This window comes from Lupinus angustifolius, chromosome LG08 (genome assembly GCF_001865875.1).
Source record: "Lupinus angustifolius cultivar Tanjil chromosome LG08, LupAngTanjil_v1.0, whole genome shotgun sequence".
NCBI lineage: Eukaryota > Viridiplantae > Streptophyta > Magnoliopsida > Fabales > Fabaceae > Lupinus > Lupinus angustifolius.
The window spans coordinates 6,933,492-6,950,462 of record NC_032016.1 but is presented as its reverse complement, the minus strand read 5'-3'; the positions used below and the strand labels follow the sequence as shown (position 1 = coordinate 6,950,462).

The window sequence follows — 16,971 nt, the reverse complement described above, 5'->3', positions numbered from 1 at the left end:
GTGTTCTAATAAAACCATGAACCAACATAATTTAACTGGTTCACTCGATTCAACTCAAAATTCATAACCTCCTTTTTTTTCATTTTCCATCTTTGATTTAACAGAGAATTATCTAAATGTAAACAAATCTGCGATGATAATTTATCTTAATTGTTTCCTTGACCACCAAGAATTAAACCAATAGTCTGTTTACGAAATCCCCACATCAACTTAGTGGTTAATCTCACTCTCTCGCCACTCCCAATCCCATCAGCACTTATGGCGCATTTTAGCACGAAGCATTGAAGGCCAAACCAAAGCTTCAATTCATACAAGGTTCTGAAGCCCCTAAAATTGGCAAGGTATATGTCACTATTCTTCTTGTTTGGTAGACATGTCAAAGGGAATGAATTATACTACTATGATACTTCATACTTTGTCCCATTTGCTTTTATTTTTTATCTTATTGAGTTGTGTGTGAATTAACTGTTACATGTGATTTGTTTTGTAGAGGTAATATATTGTGATTAGCGACCTTGAAGGCTTATGTTTGTGTTGGGACAGACTGCGATCGGAGAGTCTCCAACCATGGGGAGTTCCATTGTTAGGAAGAGTGAAGAGTCACAAGTGAGACACCACGTCTTGAACCAAAACCTTAAGACATTAGTTTCATGGTCATTTCCTTCTTATAAACTATTTCACTCCTCCCCGTATATCCAATGTGAGACTTCAGACTTGAATAAGTTTGGTTACTACTTACAACTTTTGTGACAAAAGTTAATTGGAATATAGTTGCTTGGAAATGCTAATTTTGATTTGATTAATATAGTTCATTCTTTTGTTTATAAGAATAATTCTTTGAAGAAAGATGATTGTGTTCCATATCATATAATATGATTCAACAGAATACTGCAGCTATGACTTTTTATTCTATTCTACAATACTTACAAAGTGTATAGTTTCAACCATGATGCTATAATAATAAGCCAACCTTAAAATTTCATTTCAATAAACTATAGCACTTGTTAGATATTAGTAGTCTATTAACTTCACATTTGTTTTATTGAGATATACAATCACACAGAAATCATATTCTCTGCAATCAACTTCAATATACAAGCTTAATTGGAAAAAAATAGCACCTTAAAAAAGGTTTAAACATTATGTTTAATAAACAATAAATAATAAAGATGTATAATTTTACAATTCAGCTATTTAAGCCTTCCTTGTACCACAAGAGAATGAGAAGGTTTTGAGGGAAATGGGAAATGAAAACCTAGTTAAAACCTTTGGACTTATAGTTCATTCAAGAGTGTAAGAATGTAGAGGAAAAGGTTGATAATATCACCATAGATGGAAATAGCAGCCCAAATGTAGTCATCATAGCTATATCTTTTGATGATTTCACAAGTGTCATATACGATGAAACCACACATTAATAGTGCACCCACAGCAGAAAATACCATGCGCCCCAATGGTCCAAGAGGGAAAAACATCTATAATTAAATAGCAACATTTAATACATATATATACAGATATCTATGAGAAATAATCAAATGAAAAAGTACACAAACGTAAAAGTAATTACTAGTGATCAAATTGATACTTACTTGAATGATTGCAAACATTAACAACACCATAAGGGAAGCAAAGAGGAATGGTCCTAGGAAGCTAAAATCTGTGCCTCTTTTAACAGCCCAAAATGTGTAGAGAGTTAAACTACCAACCACCACGCCAGTTAGGAATGCAGCCTCTGCAATGATTATTCCTGTTTTCCATAACCACACACGTTAACTCTACTCTCTATATCTATATATTATGATATAGTGTAGAGTAAGTAAATTTATCTATCTTAATTGTTAAAGTAAGCTAAAATCTCAATACACTCTAATTAATAGAATATGAAAGCAAATTTATTGGTCCACTTTATGATGAAGCTCACTTTAGAGAAATTTGATGATTATATATATATTATATATTTTATATTTATATTGAGATTTGAGAATAAAGATGTATATACCTTTGGAAAATGCACAAGAGAATCCAACTGTAATTGACATTCCCAAAGTGTATAGGGCAAGAAGAAAGAGGTTCACTGGGTGTTTATTGTAAAATTTGCTCAACACTAACAAAGCTGCAACATGTCCAAAACAAATTATGAAATGAAGATATTAACTTCCAAGGAAATAAAAGATTCAACTAAAACCCTGGATGAGCAAATACACGAATTCGCATTTAACAACACTTATTCATTAGAGCCCATGTATTAAACGTTGTTAAATGAAAAGTGGAAAAGAATCAACAACACTTGAGTGCTGTTAAATATGATATGCGAATATATAATCAACAACGTTCAATAAAAGAGATGATGTTAAAAGAATAGAAGCCGTGGATGAGGGGGTATAATTACTTACCTATGATTGTGACAATGATGGCACAAAATAAGACAATCAATGCATAAGGATTGTAACGTGCGAAATGCCTTGCAGGTTCAAAGAAGATGAAGATAGAAGCAAAAGCAGCAGTGAAAAGCAATTGTGTAGAAATAATGATATAAACCTTTCGAATGAATCCCCATCTAAGTTCAGGTGATTCTATCATGTATGGATAGAAGCCATTGCTTTGGTCCTTTGCATGTCCTTGAGAGAACCCAGCTTCAATATCACCTTTCCCCATGTTGCTGGTGAAAGGTGATAAGAGAGATTCACACAACGAAATCAGAAGACAAAGATATATGAAAAAGAAATGATGGTTATGATAAATGTTATTACAATAGCGTGTTCTTTTCTTTACAAGAATGTTTTGTTTTAAACCTAATCTAAGGTTGTCATGCATGTATATATATGGAAATGGTTTTGTTTAATATTAGCACTGCGTGTGATTCTGTGTAGTGTATATTTAGTTCTGCATCGTTGTTTTCAACTATATGCATACTATTATTAGCATTTTTGTTATTAAAAATTAGAATATACTATCATCCCTACTATTATTTGTAACGGTTATTAAAATCATTTGGCAAATGGCATCTTCGTGTTCATTTTGAATGGTAATTTTGTGACACCTCAATTTTGCTCCAGCATGTTATAAAATAATATGTTTTATTTTTATTATTAAATTGATTTGTAGTTATTTAAAGGAGAATTTTAAAAACTTTAAATAAATATATTTTAAGGAACTAATAATATTTTATAGAATGGTTATTTTTCCACTTGGGTTTAGGTATGACTTTAGGTTTCTCTTACAAGTCAGGGTGACTTGTAAAAGCACAAAATATGTAAATATGTTAATTCCAAACATATGATATTAAAAAAAAGTAAGTATTTAGATTTAATTTTACTTTTAAATTAAATAAATGAAAATTTAAAACAAAAATTTCTTCATCACATTCAATTTCTCTTAAGGTATACTTGATTTGGTGACTGTTATAATTAAAAAAAATATCTTCTCCATTGTGGTTGCCACACATGGCCAAACACATGTATTATTTAAGTGTTCTTTCTCCATGATGGATATAGAACCATGTCATCCACATTGTGAAATCAACACAATCACATAAATTAAATAGGATTGATAGTTGATACATATATAAGACAACAATATCAATTTTCAAATATATGAAAGTCTAATTTAAGAGAGAAGAAGCAATGACACCATAGTAACTTGGAACTGCATGGACTTAAATAGCATGTAAACTGAGAGAGGCTTCGGGTTTGAGGATGAAGAAACAGTTTGAGACCATGGGGCCATTATGCTTGAAACTGAGTTGTGCTTAACTATTTCTATGAGAGGTAATTTCATATATCACACCATTGAATTGATTAGTCATTTTTATGGACCTACAATTCATTTTGAGATACTGTTGACGACTAGAAATCTTTAATGGTCCAAAACTGTTTCATGAAAATGGTCCAAAGTTTCCTTCTTCTTTTATTAGTTCTTAGTCTTAGCTTTACTGTTTCTTTACATAAATTAGGCTTCAATTTAAAAGTAATTAGTATTAAAGATGAAGCTGACTAATTCTTAGATAGTTTTTGGTATGGTAGTTAAAATTAGTTTTACTTTAAATGGTAGCTTGAGTTTCAAGCAACTACCAATTTTTCTTTATATAAATTCTTTGCACTTTGTCTTTGTGCATAATTCAATTCAAATAATGAAAATTCAATATTTTCTCTTCTTTTTGCTCTTTCAATTCCCTTCTTTTCTTTCTTGCATGATTGCTAAGAAACTAAGATGGTATTAGAGCAAAGTATCTATTCATCATATTTTTTCCCTCTTCTTTCATTTTCTTAGAGCTGCTTGCTGCCGAGTTAATGGTTGAGCCATTTGAGAATTATGTTGCTCTATCCATGGATGCAAAAGATTTATATATGGGAAGGATGTATATCTTACTGAAGCATATGTCCATAAATCTAACCTTTTTTTGCGGGAAATATGCATGATTATGTTAAACCAATTTTGTTGCATAAGTGGGAAAACAAAGACCCTAACATGAAAATCTTTGATAAACTTCCAAAGTCTAAGGCAAATAGGAACTACATCCATTACATGAACAACAAGTAGAGAAACCAAGAAGCAATTGATTGTTGAGATCATAGTAAATGTTTCATTCTTGGCATAAGATGCAACAACAACAACATCACAAATCAATAATCTTTACACTAGTCTTTCTTTCTTTATCAATCTTTTTTACAATTTTCATATTCTTAATACCTCTAAATTCTTATTGATATCTTTGAGCAAATTTTGCCTATATTTCTCGTAATTCTTCTCAATATTCTCAAGGCAAATATTGCCCAATTATTCTCTTGTTATTCTTGAGCAAAATTGCTCATATTTCATCTCACTTTTCTATTATTATTCTTGAGTAAAATTGCTCATATTTCATCATGCCAAGAAACCAAGATGGTATTCTCCTTGAGCATTATTCTTAAAGAAAAGAAACAATCATTCTTTCAACAGTTTGGTGGTTCTTCCTAACTCCAGATCCGACTTTTCACGTTTGCTACCTTATACCCAAGCCAAGAGTTAATAATATTCACTCTCCAGCTTTAGGGAGATGTTAAAGATGAAGTTGACCCATTCTTAAATAGTTTTCGGTTATGATAGTTAGGATTAGTTTTACTTTAAATGGTAGCTTGAGTTTCAAGCAACTGCAAATTTTTCTTTGTATAAATTCTTTGCACTTTGCCTTTGTGCATAATTCAATTAAATAATGAAAATTCAATATTTTGTTCTCTTTTTGCTCTTTCAATTCCCTTCTTTTATTTCTTGCATGGTTGCTAAGAAATAAAGATTTACCATTGATATAATGGTAAAGTTGTTACTTAATGACCATAGAATCAAAGCTCAAATATTAGAGACAATCTCTCCGCTTGCCCAGGTAAAAAAAATGTACATCAATCATTTCAGATCCCAATAAGTGGGAACTTATTGTATTTGGTGCCCTTTAGCAAGCATGTAGCCTCTTATTGCACCATATTTAACCATAGTTTTGCTGTTTAGGACTTGATGCAAACAAATGTACGTTGAAAGTGAAAAAGAAAAGAAAGATTTTTTTTTGCATTAGCCATTGTTTCATTCTACTTATTCTTTTCTAACTAGCTTATAATTTATAATTTAAAGGGACCTTATGTCATGGATTCTGTGTCCAAGAAAGGGAAAAAGGAAATAAGACATGAAAATAGTCTAATCTTCTATAAAGTGATTCACCCATGAATTGTGTATGCAAGGAATGAGCCATGTTGAAAGTAAAAAAAATAGAAAATAGTATAATCTTCTGTTAAGGCATCAATTGGTTAAGACTGTGAATTGTGACTTTAAGAAATAATGGGCCATGTTGGGGGTGGTTAGGACTTAGGACTCATGAATAATTTTCAGCTATATAAATTAGCTGAAAAAGAGTATTATAATCAATGGTTTCTTTTTCTAACCTATTTCTTTTGACTGAACTGTTTTGTTTTGATGGCACAACAAAACAAAATTAGGGGACCCATTGAACAGCTAATTTATAATACTTATGGGCAAAAGAAACCCTAAACCAAGTCTTCAATAACTTTTGAAATGAACAAAAGGTATCACTCTAATTATCAAGACATTTTTTTAAAAAAAAGAATAGAAGGGGAAACAGGATGGGAGAGTATGAAAGGAGGATTCCTTGTTTATTTGTCTCCCTGGCTCAAAACATAGTGATATGCATCAATTATTTTTGTCCATTCAATTGTTGTTTTCACTATCCAAAATTACAATTCACACCCTACATAATAATTTTCTAGCCCTAATATCTAAGCATTTTTATTTCCTTCAATTTACATTTTGATATTACATGATAGTATAACTAAGGTTATCCTCTCATTTACTTTATGAGTAAGAAATTATTCTGTTTTGGACCGGTTGCTCCATATAATAAGTGTTCTTCACAAAAATTGAAACCATTTTTTTTGGTTTATTTGGGATCTAGTTGAGACTTACACTATCATACCAACACATTATTGGTGAAAAGATTTTTTTTGTAATACTAATGGTATCCTCTAAGTCTTTGGGGTATGTGTTATTCTCACGAATCAAACCATTAACTTTTGATCAAACTGGAATATAGTGGAGTCTTATATCATTATAGGTGAAGTAAAAAGATTTGATCATAAATGAGAAATTATAATATAAAAATGAAGAAAAAACATCACCTCTTCTATTTCTTCTTTTTAACCATTCCATTACACAATAATGAACCAAGTCCAAATAATTTGGCAGTAGCTTTTGGAATATTTGCTTGTGGTAGATTCAGAACAGGACTAATCCTAACACCATTACCAGAAGATCCACCACCATTTTTCTTCAAAGAAGGTGAACTATAAAAGTAATATGTACTTGAACTTGAAGAGAATGATGATGATACTGATGATCTTCTACTTGAAACAGAAGACTGTTTCCGAAACCTCTGCTTCTGAGTTTCCCCTGTAACCTCTGTTTTGTTTGGATTCGGTGCTGACCCAGTTGAATTGCTTCGAGACAGAAACTGTATCGATCGAATGAAACTGTTTGCACGATTTGTATCAATATTCAAACTGCTACTACGCTTGAATTGCCAGAAATATTTCAATAATGGTTTCTCTGTTTCGTTCTCTGCTTCATCAGAGGATGAGGATAAGAACTCTTTGAGCCTCTTCTTTTCAGTACATTTTGTTGTTGAAGGTTGAGAGATAGGAAGATAAGGTTTTTGAGGTTGATGCGATGATTCTGGAGAATTGATATCATGCTTGATTTCCATTGGAACAATCTTTCCATCTGAGAAAAGTTCATCAGCTGAAGAGAGTTTCTGTGATAACCCATTGGTAATGCAGAACACGAAGTCAGAGCTTGAATTCAAGAGGCACAAGGTTGATCGATCTTCAATGGGGACTAAATCATTGTCTGTGTTCTTAAGATCATATGAGAATGAGATTCTAGGGCTGATTCCTGTGCTTGAAATCTCAGAATGTACTATTGCCATGGCTTTTTTGAAACAGGGGAATTCTGTTTTTATAAAACAGAGAGAATGTGTGTGAAAGTGTTGGTTTTGATCCTTGTGGCCGCGAAAAGTTTCAAAATTTATGAGGTGGGGTGAGGCTATTGGTTGAAATGGTGATGGGTTCGGAGTCAAAGGAAGTGAAAGAGACACAAAGAGAGAAGGGGTTGAGATTTGAGAAGTGTGGAAGTGGAATGAAGAATGATGGGGCTGAGAAGTCAGAAATTGCAGCTTTTGCTTTTTAGATGTTTTTTGTGAGGTAGGAGCATCTTCCAAGAGTAGAAGAACAATTATGCAGGGTGAGGAAGATTTGAATTGAGGTTGGATTGGACTATAGATCCTTTTCTTTAGAATCTGATTATGATTTATGAAGGGTAAAGAAAGGGAAAGTGGTTGAAACTAATCACCGAAAGGCTTCAAAAGGATAATTCCAAAGAAGCTTTACCAATGAAAGCATCTAGAGAGGATTATGAGAGAGATATTTGAGATGCTACCATGAGATTTATTATAGGAAGAGGAGTATTAGGTAAAATATTATATGCTATTATGCAAAATGGCAATGGTGGTACTTACTGTTAATAATAACTTTTTTTTTTTTGCTAAGCAAAGAATATATTAAGAAGCACAAGGGGTGCTAACCCAATACAAACCAACGAAAAAACTAAGAAGAAAGAAGGATACAAGACCTCGGATCCATACACCAATTAGAAAAGGAAACATCGTTGGACTTACTATTGGCCAACAACCAAGTCCAAGATCTAATCTGAATTAAATCCAAAATATGAACCACACTAAAATTCTTGGAAGAGAAGATAACCTCGTTTCTCATTATCCAAATAGACCACATAGAAGCAAACCATATCATGGACCACAGATCCGTCCCTTTTTTACACTTATACAAGTTCATATGAAGCTGGAAAAAATCAGTGCAATTATCCGGCAAAGACATCTGCTTCCCCAGCCAAGAATAAACACTCTTCCAAATATCCTCTAATCACTTTCCAGATGAAGCAGCACACTTTAGAAGGAACACATTTAATCCAAACAAAATTAAAAATATTACCTAGAGGATGTTGAGGAGCATTTAACAACACATCATAAGAAGATTTAACTTCATAAACGCCAGAAGAGGTTAACTTCCATCTCAGATGATCCTCTTTACCAACAACACAAGAAAACGGGCTAATAGTTGCATACAAATTTCTCTCCAAAGCCGATTCCCACACAAAAAGAGGCCTCCTCCACCTAATCTCCCAAACCCACCTATCATTGATCCAGGAACCATTCTCAGCAACAAAAGAAAACCTGTTAGCAGCCACCGACCACAGGCGCGGAAAAGCAACTCGAAGCGGGACCTGACCAAAACAAATATCATCCCAAAAACTAGCAGATGAACCATCCCCAATCACCATACCAAAATTGGAAGAAAACCAATCCCTACTAGACAAACTAGACATCCCCACCGAACACACACCCCTCCACCAAGACGACACTACTAACGAACGCGAGGGCGCAGATACCAACCCATACTTAGACTTAATAACCTTAACCCAAAGAGCATCAGGATTAGACATGAAAGACCACTTCCATTTAATAATAACTTGGTGACATATAAAGTGAAAAAGAAAGATGAAATCTCTTATGCAGTAAAGCATACCAAAATAGTATATTAAAGTGATGTAACCATGAGTACAACCATCTACAGTTCATGACATTTTGTTTTCTATCTAATCCTACATGAAATGCACACTAAAATAATTATTATACTTTAGAGTTGTGCTACTCTTTTTGTCAATAAGATCTAAATTGTATTATATATAGTAAAATAATCGTGTTGTAAGACAATGATAATGGACTAGTGGAGGTGGAAGTTGTCAAGAAATAGGACTAACATTGATCACAAATGATTGCCCTCATAATTTTTACATTTATATTATTGGAAAACTCCTAATGAAGCAAAATAACATGAAAATTTTATTTGGATTGGAACTCAACACGCTGTTAGTAGATTAATTTTGTTCTTATGAGTGATTATTATATGGAAGTAACCAGACTTAATACACTATTCAAAATTTTGTTAACCGCATTTATTTGAAGCATTAAATGAGAAAGAATCAAAGAAGAATTTCTTATTTTTTGTTTGAATGAGATTTGTACAAATTTATTTTTTAGATCCAGAATTCCTTTTGAAACATAGAGCTGAGTAGATATATGAATCTCAATTACCACTGTAAGTGTTCTAGGATTACTTACTTAAAGAAATCTGCATAACAAGTGTTACCTTCAGAAAAAATTACTTTTACTTGTTTTGCTAGATTTAAGAAAGATTAAAAAAATTATGAAAATATCTATTGACTTTAGAAGTACGTATTAATGATTACACCAATGTAAAATAATTTAATCTCACTTATTTTGACAGTGCTTATGATATAGAGTGCACAAGCTGCTTATGTCAATGATCAATCTCATAGTGATCATCATTAAGCTTATTTTCCGATCTGGGTAGTCATTATCAACCGAACCTTTTTATATGAAATTTTAATTTTGGTTATTGAACAAATCCAATGTTTAGATGTAGAACTTAGCATAGAGCATTTAATATGTCCTATGTAGTGGAAACATTAGGTTGATAATTGACCAGGTTAGTATTGTCTGGCACGCCATGTAGGGTCCATTTTAGGACAATAGACATAGACAAAAAATGAAACTCGTTCATAGGAAATTAGTGTTGCATGACTAGGCAATGTCACATGAGTCCTTGTATTAAACCTCTTTTACTACTGTGTCAAGCAATACCCCTAAATTTAGGTAACTTTATCTTCTTCATGGAGTCAACTGTAATTTTGCATCATAGAAAAAGGTACCCCAAATTTACTTTTGTAATATTTCATGTATATTAATACTTGATTGTTGAGATATTACTATTTTAAAGTAGCACAATTAGTAAGGAATGTTGAAGTGATTTGTAGAGTGGGGATGAGACTATTGTTAAGTGCATTTGTACTTTAGAGGTTAAAGTATATGGATTTGAACCAAATTTTGATGTGAAATCATTAATGGATGTATAATAATCTCAATCATTCATCTCATTCAATGATTCAATCAATAGTTACGATGAGTGCATTTTAGCCTCTAAAATACAAATATACTTTAGAGAAGTCACTCTCATTGAGGCAGTGATAAGTTCTTGATTTTCTACTAAGATGTAGTGAATTTGGTTCACATGTGTAATATGATGCATTAGATACTTCATAAGTTCATATCTGTCCCGTGATCATTGATCTTGAGCCTCAGTTACCAATGCATTTGTTTGGTTGAAATCTTTCAGCTAAATTATCGAACGAATGGTATGAGTTTTGTTCACTTATGTTGTTGTTTAATCCATGTAGGCGACCATCTAATAATAAGACTAAGACTTGGTCGATGTTGAATTTACCTAGGACAAGGCAGTGCCTGTTACTACTTCAGAAATGCCACCAGAAGAAGATCTGAATCCATTCTTGATACCCCTTACCCAGGGGAAAATTTGAAGGTATTTAATTTCCTTATTTTGATTATTAATTGCATTCCCTTTCCAGTGTTGATTATTAAAATTATGAATTTCTGCCAATGCAATGATTCCTAGTCCAGTTTGAAAATTTCTGTTTTAATTGACTCACATATGCAACATGTTATGTGAATTGTGTTGATAACAGGTGCACACTGTAGTCCCTTTTAGTGATGGTAGTACTCTGAGATGTTGCAATACAAAGGCACTCCTTGAAAAACACCTGAACCAAATGAATATTTGCATAATGGTCATGTCAAGGTATGTAATATCATATATTCATATGTTTTACTTTGTGATCGCTACACTAATTAAATGTTTACTCTCTTATGCGGCTCACTATTTTTTATCAAATAATCAACAACCTATTCGTTTGCGAGGGTAAGTACCGCTTTTTAATGTTTATTGTTTTTGGGTTGGCGAAAGATAGAAATGGAGGGTGTTATCTGAGGCTTGTAATATTTGTTATTTCCCTTCATATATATTTAGTGTTACGAGTGTCTCTTCATAGATTTTATGCTACTGGCAACATGAGATATTTAAGGATAGTGTATGGGTCTGTTTAGCATCTTGAACATACCAAATTTGAAGTTTGAACTTTAACATGCTTGATGACTTAGTGATACATTATGGGCTATCCAAAATCCCTCTAAATTTCCTTAAAAAAATCCCCTCCATGTCTCTCCATCATGCAATTGTGTACTGCAATCTTCCTTTGGTGTATTATATCTACATTGTTTGATCATGTAAAACGCAATTCTGTGTTGCATGAATGTGCAGAGGTTGCAATCTTCCTTTGGTGTTTTATATCTACATTGTTGGCATTCTTAACATTTTCGGCACCAAATTGGCCTCTCATGAAATTGTTTTTGTGGCAGAATGGAATTAATAGCACTTTGATGAATGCTTATTAGGATAGATCGGATTTGATATTTTGTCTATATTAAAAAAATGAAGCATCCATTTACTTGTTAGAGATTAGTCACAGAATATCCTGTTTACAGTTTTAATCTTTCAAATGGCACTAAACTTACAAGTGACATGTCTGTCATGCCAATGAACATATGGCTTATTAAATCCGTTTGCCGCATTAAGAGGCGAAAAAAGATTACATTGTATCCATAATACCATTTTATGATAGAATCAATGGTGTCCACAAAGGCCTTTGAATGTTTAGCATTTTGCAGGACATCTTTCAACCAATTTGTTTTCATGTTTGACTTTAACTGAAGTCTATAAGTAGCCTCTTCATTAGACCTTTGTGATTGAACATTCAGTATGATCTTTATTGTGGTTATGGCACTTCCCGGAATGATGATACAAATCCTGAAGCAGAAATTGAAGAGTATATTGATCACATTCAAGATTCAAAAGATTATTATGGCCTTGCTCCTGTAAATTTGTGATACTCAGGTTAGTAAAAGGTACAAATTAATATTGCATGTGAAAAGTTGTAACTGCAATAATCCAGACATTTTTATTTTTGTGAAGATATGCATTTCTTATAAAGTGCACTGAAGTTATCCTAGTTGATGATAATGAGACTATTCTTGAAATTCGGGTTGAGTATGATCCTTCAAAGAAGACAAAGACTAAGGTTTACTAATTATGATAATTCTGTTGGTTAAGGTTAATGTTGCCATGAGTTTGTTAGATCATCAAGTTGGGAACCTATGATAATTCCATTGGGTCGCTCTGCTGACTAAAGCCAAGTAACTACAACTTGTATACATACAATTGCTTTGACTTGTCACGCAAGAAACTTGAGTTGCTATGCACACAGTGCATTAGTGTTTAGGCAGCAGAAGAAGTAGAAAGAAAACAGAGGAAAAGTATATAGAAAGTAGAAGAAGACTTGTATTGCAATTAATTGATAGCAAACTTCAATTACAACTTATTTATATCAACTAAACTTTAACTAACTTGGCATACAAGTAGAAACAAACTAACTTCTTTTTAACTAACAAGCTGAATTATTACAAATCTCTAACACGCTCAACCTTCTCCTGGAGTTGATCCATTAAAGGTGAAAGTAGAGGCTATTCCTATCATAGGTTGGTTATCTACTTATCTTTTATCTCTGGGTTCTCTTTCTCATTGATATTCTTGTTTTATAGTGATATCTCCATGTTCTGTTTATGTAAATTATTGCAATAGAATCCTGCTGAACTTGACAGCTGACTCAATAGAATGTTCTTCTGATATATTTTTTGGTTTCCCACAATTCTCCTCGTACTGGAGGCAATTCTGTCCGAGCCGTGAACATCCAAAGGTATGTGAGGCTAATTCTCCCAACGAGTATTTTTTCCATCGACTGGGATAGTTGCACAAACATTGTATATCTTTATTGGCTCTTCAGTAATGTACATTGTTTAAAAGGTCCAATCAAAAGTTTCCCAGTTATTTAATTACCTTTGGTGTGGTTTTGTAGTTTGAAAATTATTATCGTTTACTTGATGAAGTAATACTGACATTGGTTTTGTTCTCATGCCACTTAACACCATTTCAATCCCAGTCCCTTTACAATGAGAATGGTTTAAAATAGTGTAAAAAAGAACCATCACCTTTCCTAAGCATATATTCACACATTTAAACAAAAATAATCTATGTTTTGGACTGTGTTCATGCCACAGGATAGATGTCATTATATGATTAAGAGTTGTGAATACCAAATTGACTTAAAAAGTAGGATTCAGCTTATTTTGCTTGTACAAGTGAATATTGTTAGCCTCAATAGTTAACTTTATATTCGAGTTGAACTGTATACACCAATAGTTGTTAGTATAGTGAATGGTTGGTATATTTTTTTTATAGATACTATCTAGAATGGTATTCTATCACTTATATTACCATAATTAGATTCAGTACAATCTAAAATAGAATTAAGATCTGTGATATGAATTCACAAAACATGTTTCCAAGCTTTGATGAATGCACAAAACATGTTTTGAAGTATTATCATCAATCCAATCTTGCCAACACAAGCTCTTTTTCATCATTATTACAACCACAACATTGCTACTGCAATTTCATCCAGAACTGTAAAATCACCAATGCTACTATTTACATGACGCCTGAGAAATTCATAAAATTCTGGATAATGAAAGTGTAGAACGTGTTATTCATCTTGATATACGTTTTTATCAGAAATTCTACATTTAAAAAAATATGTTGCCTTTCAATTCATGCCTCGGTTTCAATGTATACCACAAAATTAAAATAGAATGGAATAATCATTAACAAATGTAACATGAAACTTATGAAGAGAAATGAAAATGTGTATAGAAAAAGAGTAAAGATAAGCTAATTTCATTTTATTCTAGTATTCCTATTTTTTTTTATTCCCACCTTAATCAATCAGCAAACCTAAAGCATGTTCTTATCAACAACAAAAAACCTAAAGCATGTTATTCTATCATTATAGGCATCTTGAATAGTATACAATCACCTAGAGAACAAATATTTGATGTGTATCACAATTGGTTTATGTCCAGAACATAGTTCATCACTATAAATTTAATTCGATATATAAACCAAGCTACTTTTTGTTAATTTTTCCTTTAAAATATACTATAACATTATAATTTTAATCTCTCAAATTTCTTCAAAAAAAATCATATTTACTATTCCTGATTTATGGACATATTCATAATTTTTAATTGAATATTATATATAATATATATTTTTGATTAGTTTGAGGATATATATAGTCTAGTTTATTATTATTTTATAATATGTAATTAAAAGTAATTAATATAATTATATTGAAACAATATTTTTCCATTTTTTAGAATCAAGCATAAAATTGGAGTAGGGTCTCCACTTTTTCTTTTCAAAACCTAGAATATGTATTTATGATCAGCAATAACCAAACAAATAAAACAATGTCTCACTTCCAAAGCATGATAGAGTAAAAAGCTCCTAGGAGTTTGGTCTTGTCACGCTTACATTTGATAGTGAGAGGTTGATTTGATTCAAAGTAAGGATCCATCTACCAATCTAATCTCTTTAGCTTTCAACAATTCCAATTCCCATGAATAATTAATCACAAACGGAGCACATGCTTAGGTTCCACCTTTTTCTCCAAAAGAGTTTTTATCTGAAACAACTGGCTACAACAAAATTATATATATTTTTAGGATAGATAATAGGAGTGGAAAATGATGCTGTTGAATTATTAAGTGGCTGCAAGATTACTACGTTTGGTAAATAATTACGTAGAAGTAAGCATGCATCCATGGTATTTTGATGGCACTGCTGCATGAGTAAAATTAGTCATTTATGTCTTTTGCTAATTTTTTTGACCATGCCCTTTATTTTCTTATGAAGACTTTGTAAACAAAATAATTTGAAAGGTGTGGTTCAATGATTTGTGTGATGTTTCTTTTCTTGGTTCATATAACATAACAAAGAACGTAGGAGACAAGAACTTTAAAAGCAGTCTTTTTCTGAGGTTCAACATAGAAATTGCACCCTTTGGCTCCATAGTAATCTTAGTGCAATTAACCAAAATAGCTTCATCTATGTTGCTTTCAGATCATATGAATGCTCTTATTCAATCACTATCACAACATCATGCGCATTGAAAGCCTTTCATCTCAGTTTCCCAAGATTTTAATTGGATGTATCTACCACTCACTAGTCGCTGTGCCAGCTTTAATTTACTTGCTTCATTAGTGAACTTCGTGGCACCCCAACCGCTAATTTAGCAAAAGATAAGGATTTGGCTGAGGTTACTGTTTTCAGGTCGCGCGTACAATGAAACTGGGGTTAGTCATACTATCAGACTTTCTGTCTGTATTTCCTCGAAATTTATTATTGTCACATTATATTGGAAAGAAGAAAAATATTAATAATATATATTATTAGACTAAGTTTTTGTTACAACTAGCAAGTATTAAGTTGATGTGTAACAGCTTGTAATCTTAATTGATAATAATATATGGTACTCACTAGATTTAGGGGATAGACGATTAAACCTGGTTAACAACTTTTTTTGTGTTTCGTCTTTTCTATAGTTTATGTTTTTTCCGATTGTTCGTTATCAGGGCTCTATTTGTATCGGGTAAGTATTCCTTGTGCTCTTTTAGTGCATCCTTTTGTTTAGTAAAATTTTTACTGTCTTCTACTACATCAAAACTTTTGAATTGTGTGTATGACTTCAAATTTAAAAAGAGGAGAGAAACAATCATTAAGAGAGTATTTCTCTGGTGTCGGTAATGGATGATAATGAATTCATTTCTCTTTAAAGTGTAAACTGCAGTTAAGTGAACAGCCTCACCCGTGGTGTGTGAGGGCATGCAATAATAGTTACATAAAAACTTTAGGGTTGAAAACCAGATTTAAACAACCTCAATTATTTGGTTAAAGAAATTATTATTTTTATCAAATACTATTGATTTTGGATTTATTTACTTATTAAGAAATAATTCTAAACAGTATGTTTGGAAATGATCTAAGCTTACTGTTCAGTAAGCAAAGCAGGTTCTTTCTAAGAAGGAATTTCTGAATCTACAGAAAGTAATCGAGATGAAAAGTTCAAATTCCTAGCGACATCGAGCACATGTGAATAATATGTACCCTAGCTGGAACATTTCTTAGTCAATTTCTTCATTTACAAGCTTTGAGAAATGTGGTCACTTGCTGTAAAATAAAGTCTAAAGCATTTTACTAGAAATGCATTATGGATAGGAGTACGTTGCTAATTAGAATTGATAAGAATTGCACATGTTTTCATTCATGTTTCAAACTAATTAGAAAGTTTTATTCATTTAAAAAGAAAAGGATATAAAAACAAAAATTAATATTTTAATATAATTTAATAAAGTTTCATTGATTAGGAATATGAGACATGAAGATTATGGGATAGAAGATCCTTTTCCAAAATATATAGTTAAAAGTTTTTAACAAAAGTAACTTTCTGTCGGGTCCCAATTTTTCAATA

The 16,971-nt window shown here is 32.1% G+C and overlaps 2 protein-coding genes across 2 annotated transcripts; both read right to left on the bottom strand.

Moving 5' to 3' along the window:
- LOC109354080 (BI1-like protein) lies at nucleotides 1,034–2,791 on the bottom strand. The gene is made up of 4 exons (XM_019596438.1): nucleotides 2,394–2,791; nucleotides 2,000–2,113; nucleotides 1,590–1,747; nucleotides 1,034–1,475 (listed from the first exon to the last, which is right to left on the bottom strand). The coding sequence occupies exons 1-4, from the start codon at nucleotides 2,653–2,655 to the stop codon at nucleotides 1,275–1,277; spliced, it is 735 nt and encodes a 244-aa protein (XP_019451983.1). The 5' UTR covers nucleotides 2,656–2,791; the 3' UTR covers nucleotides 1,034–1,274.
- On the bottom strand, nucleotides 6,645–8,034 carry LOC109353709. Its single transcript, XM_019596068.1, has one exon. The coding sequence runs from the start codon at nucleotides 7,463–7,465 to the stop codon at nucleotides 6,665–6,667; it is 801 nt and encodes a 266-aa protein (XP_019451613.1). The 5' UTR covers nucleotides 7,466–8,034; the 3' UTR covers nucleotides 6,645–6,664.

Bases quoted from the DNA above. Each gene is read 5' to 3' on its own strand.
- LOC109354080 (XM_019596438.1), bottom strand. From the start codon at position 2,655: ATGGGGAAAGGTGATATTGAAGCTGGGTTCTCTCAAGGACATGCAAAG. The intron at 2,114-2,393 runs GTAAGTAATTAT...GACATGTTGCAG, and splicing joins CATCATTGTCACAATCATAG to CTTTGTTAGTGTTGAGCAAA. The intron at 1,476-1,589 runs GTAAGTATCAAT...ATTTAATTATAG, and splicing joins TAATGTTTGCAATCATTCAA to ATGTTTTTCCCTCTTGGACC.
- LOC109353709 (XM_019596068.1), bottom strand. From the start codon at position 7,465: ATGGCAATAGTACATTCTGAGATTTCAAGCACAGGAATCAGCCCTAGA.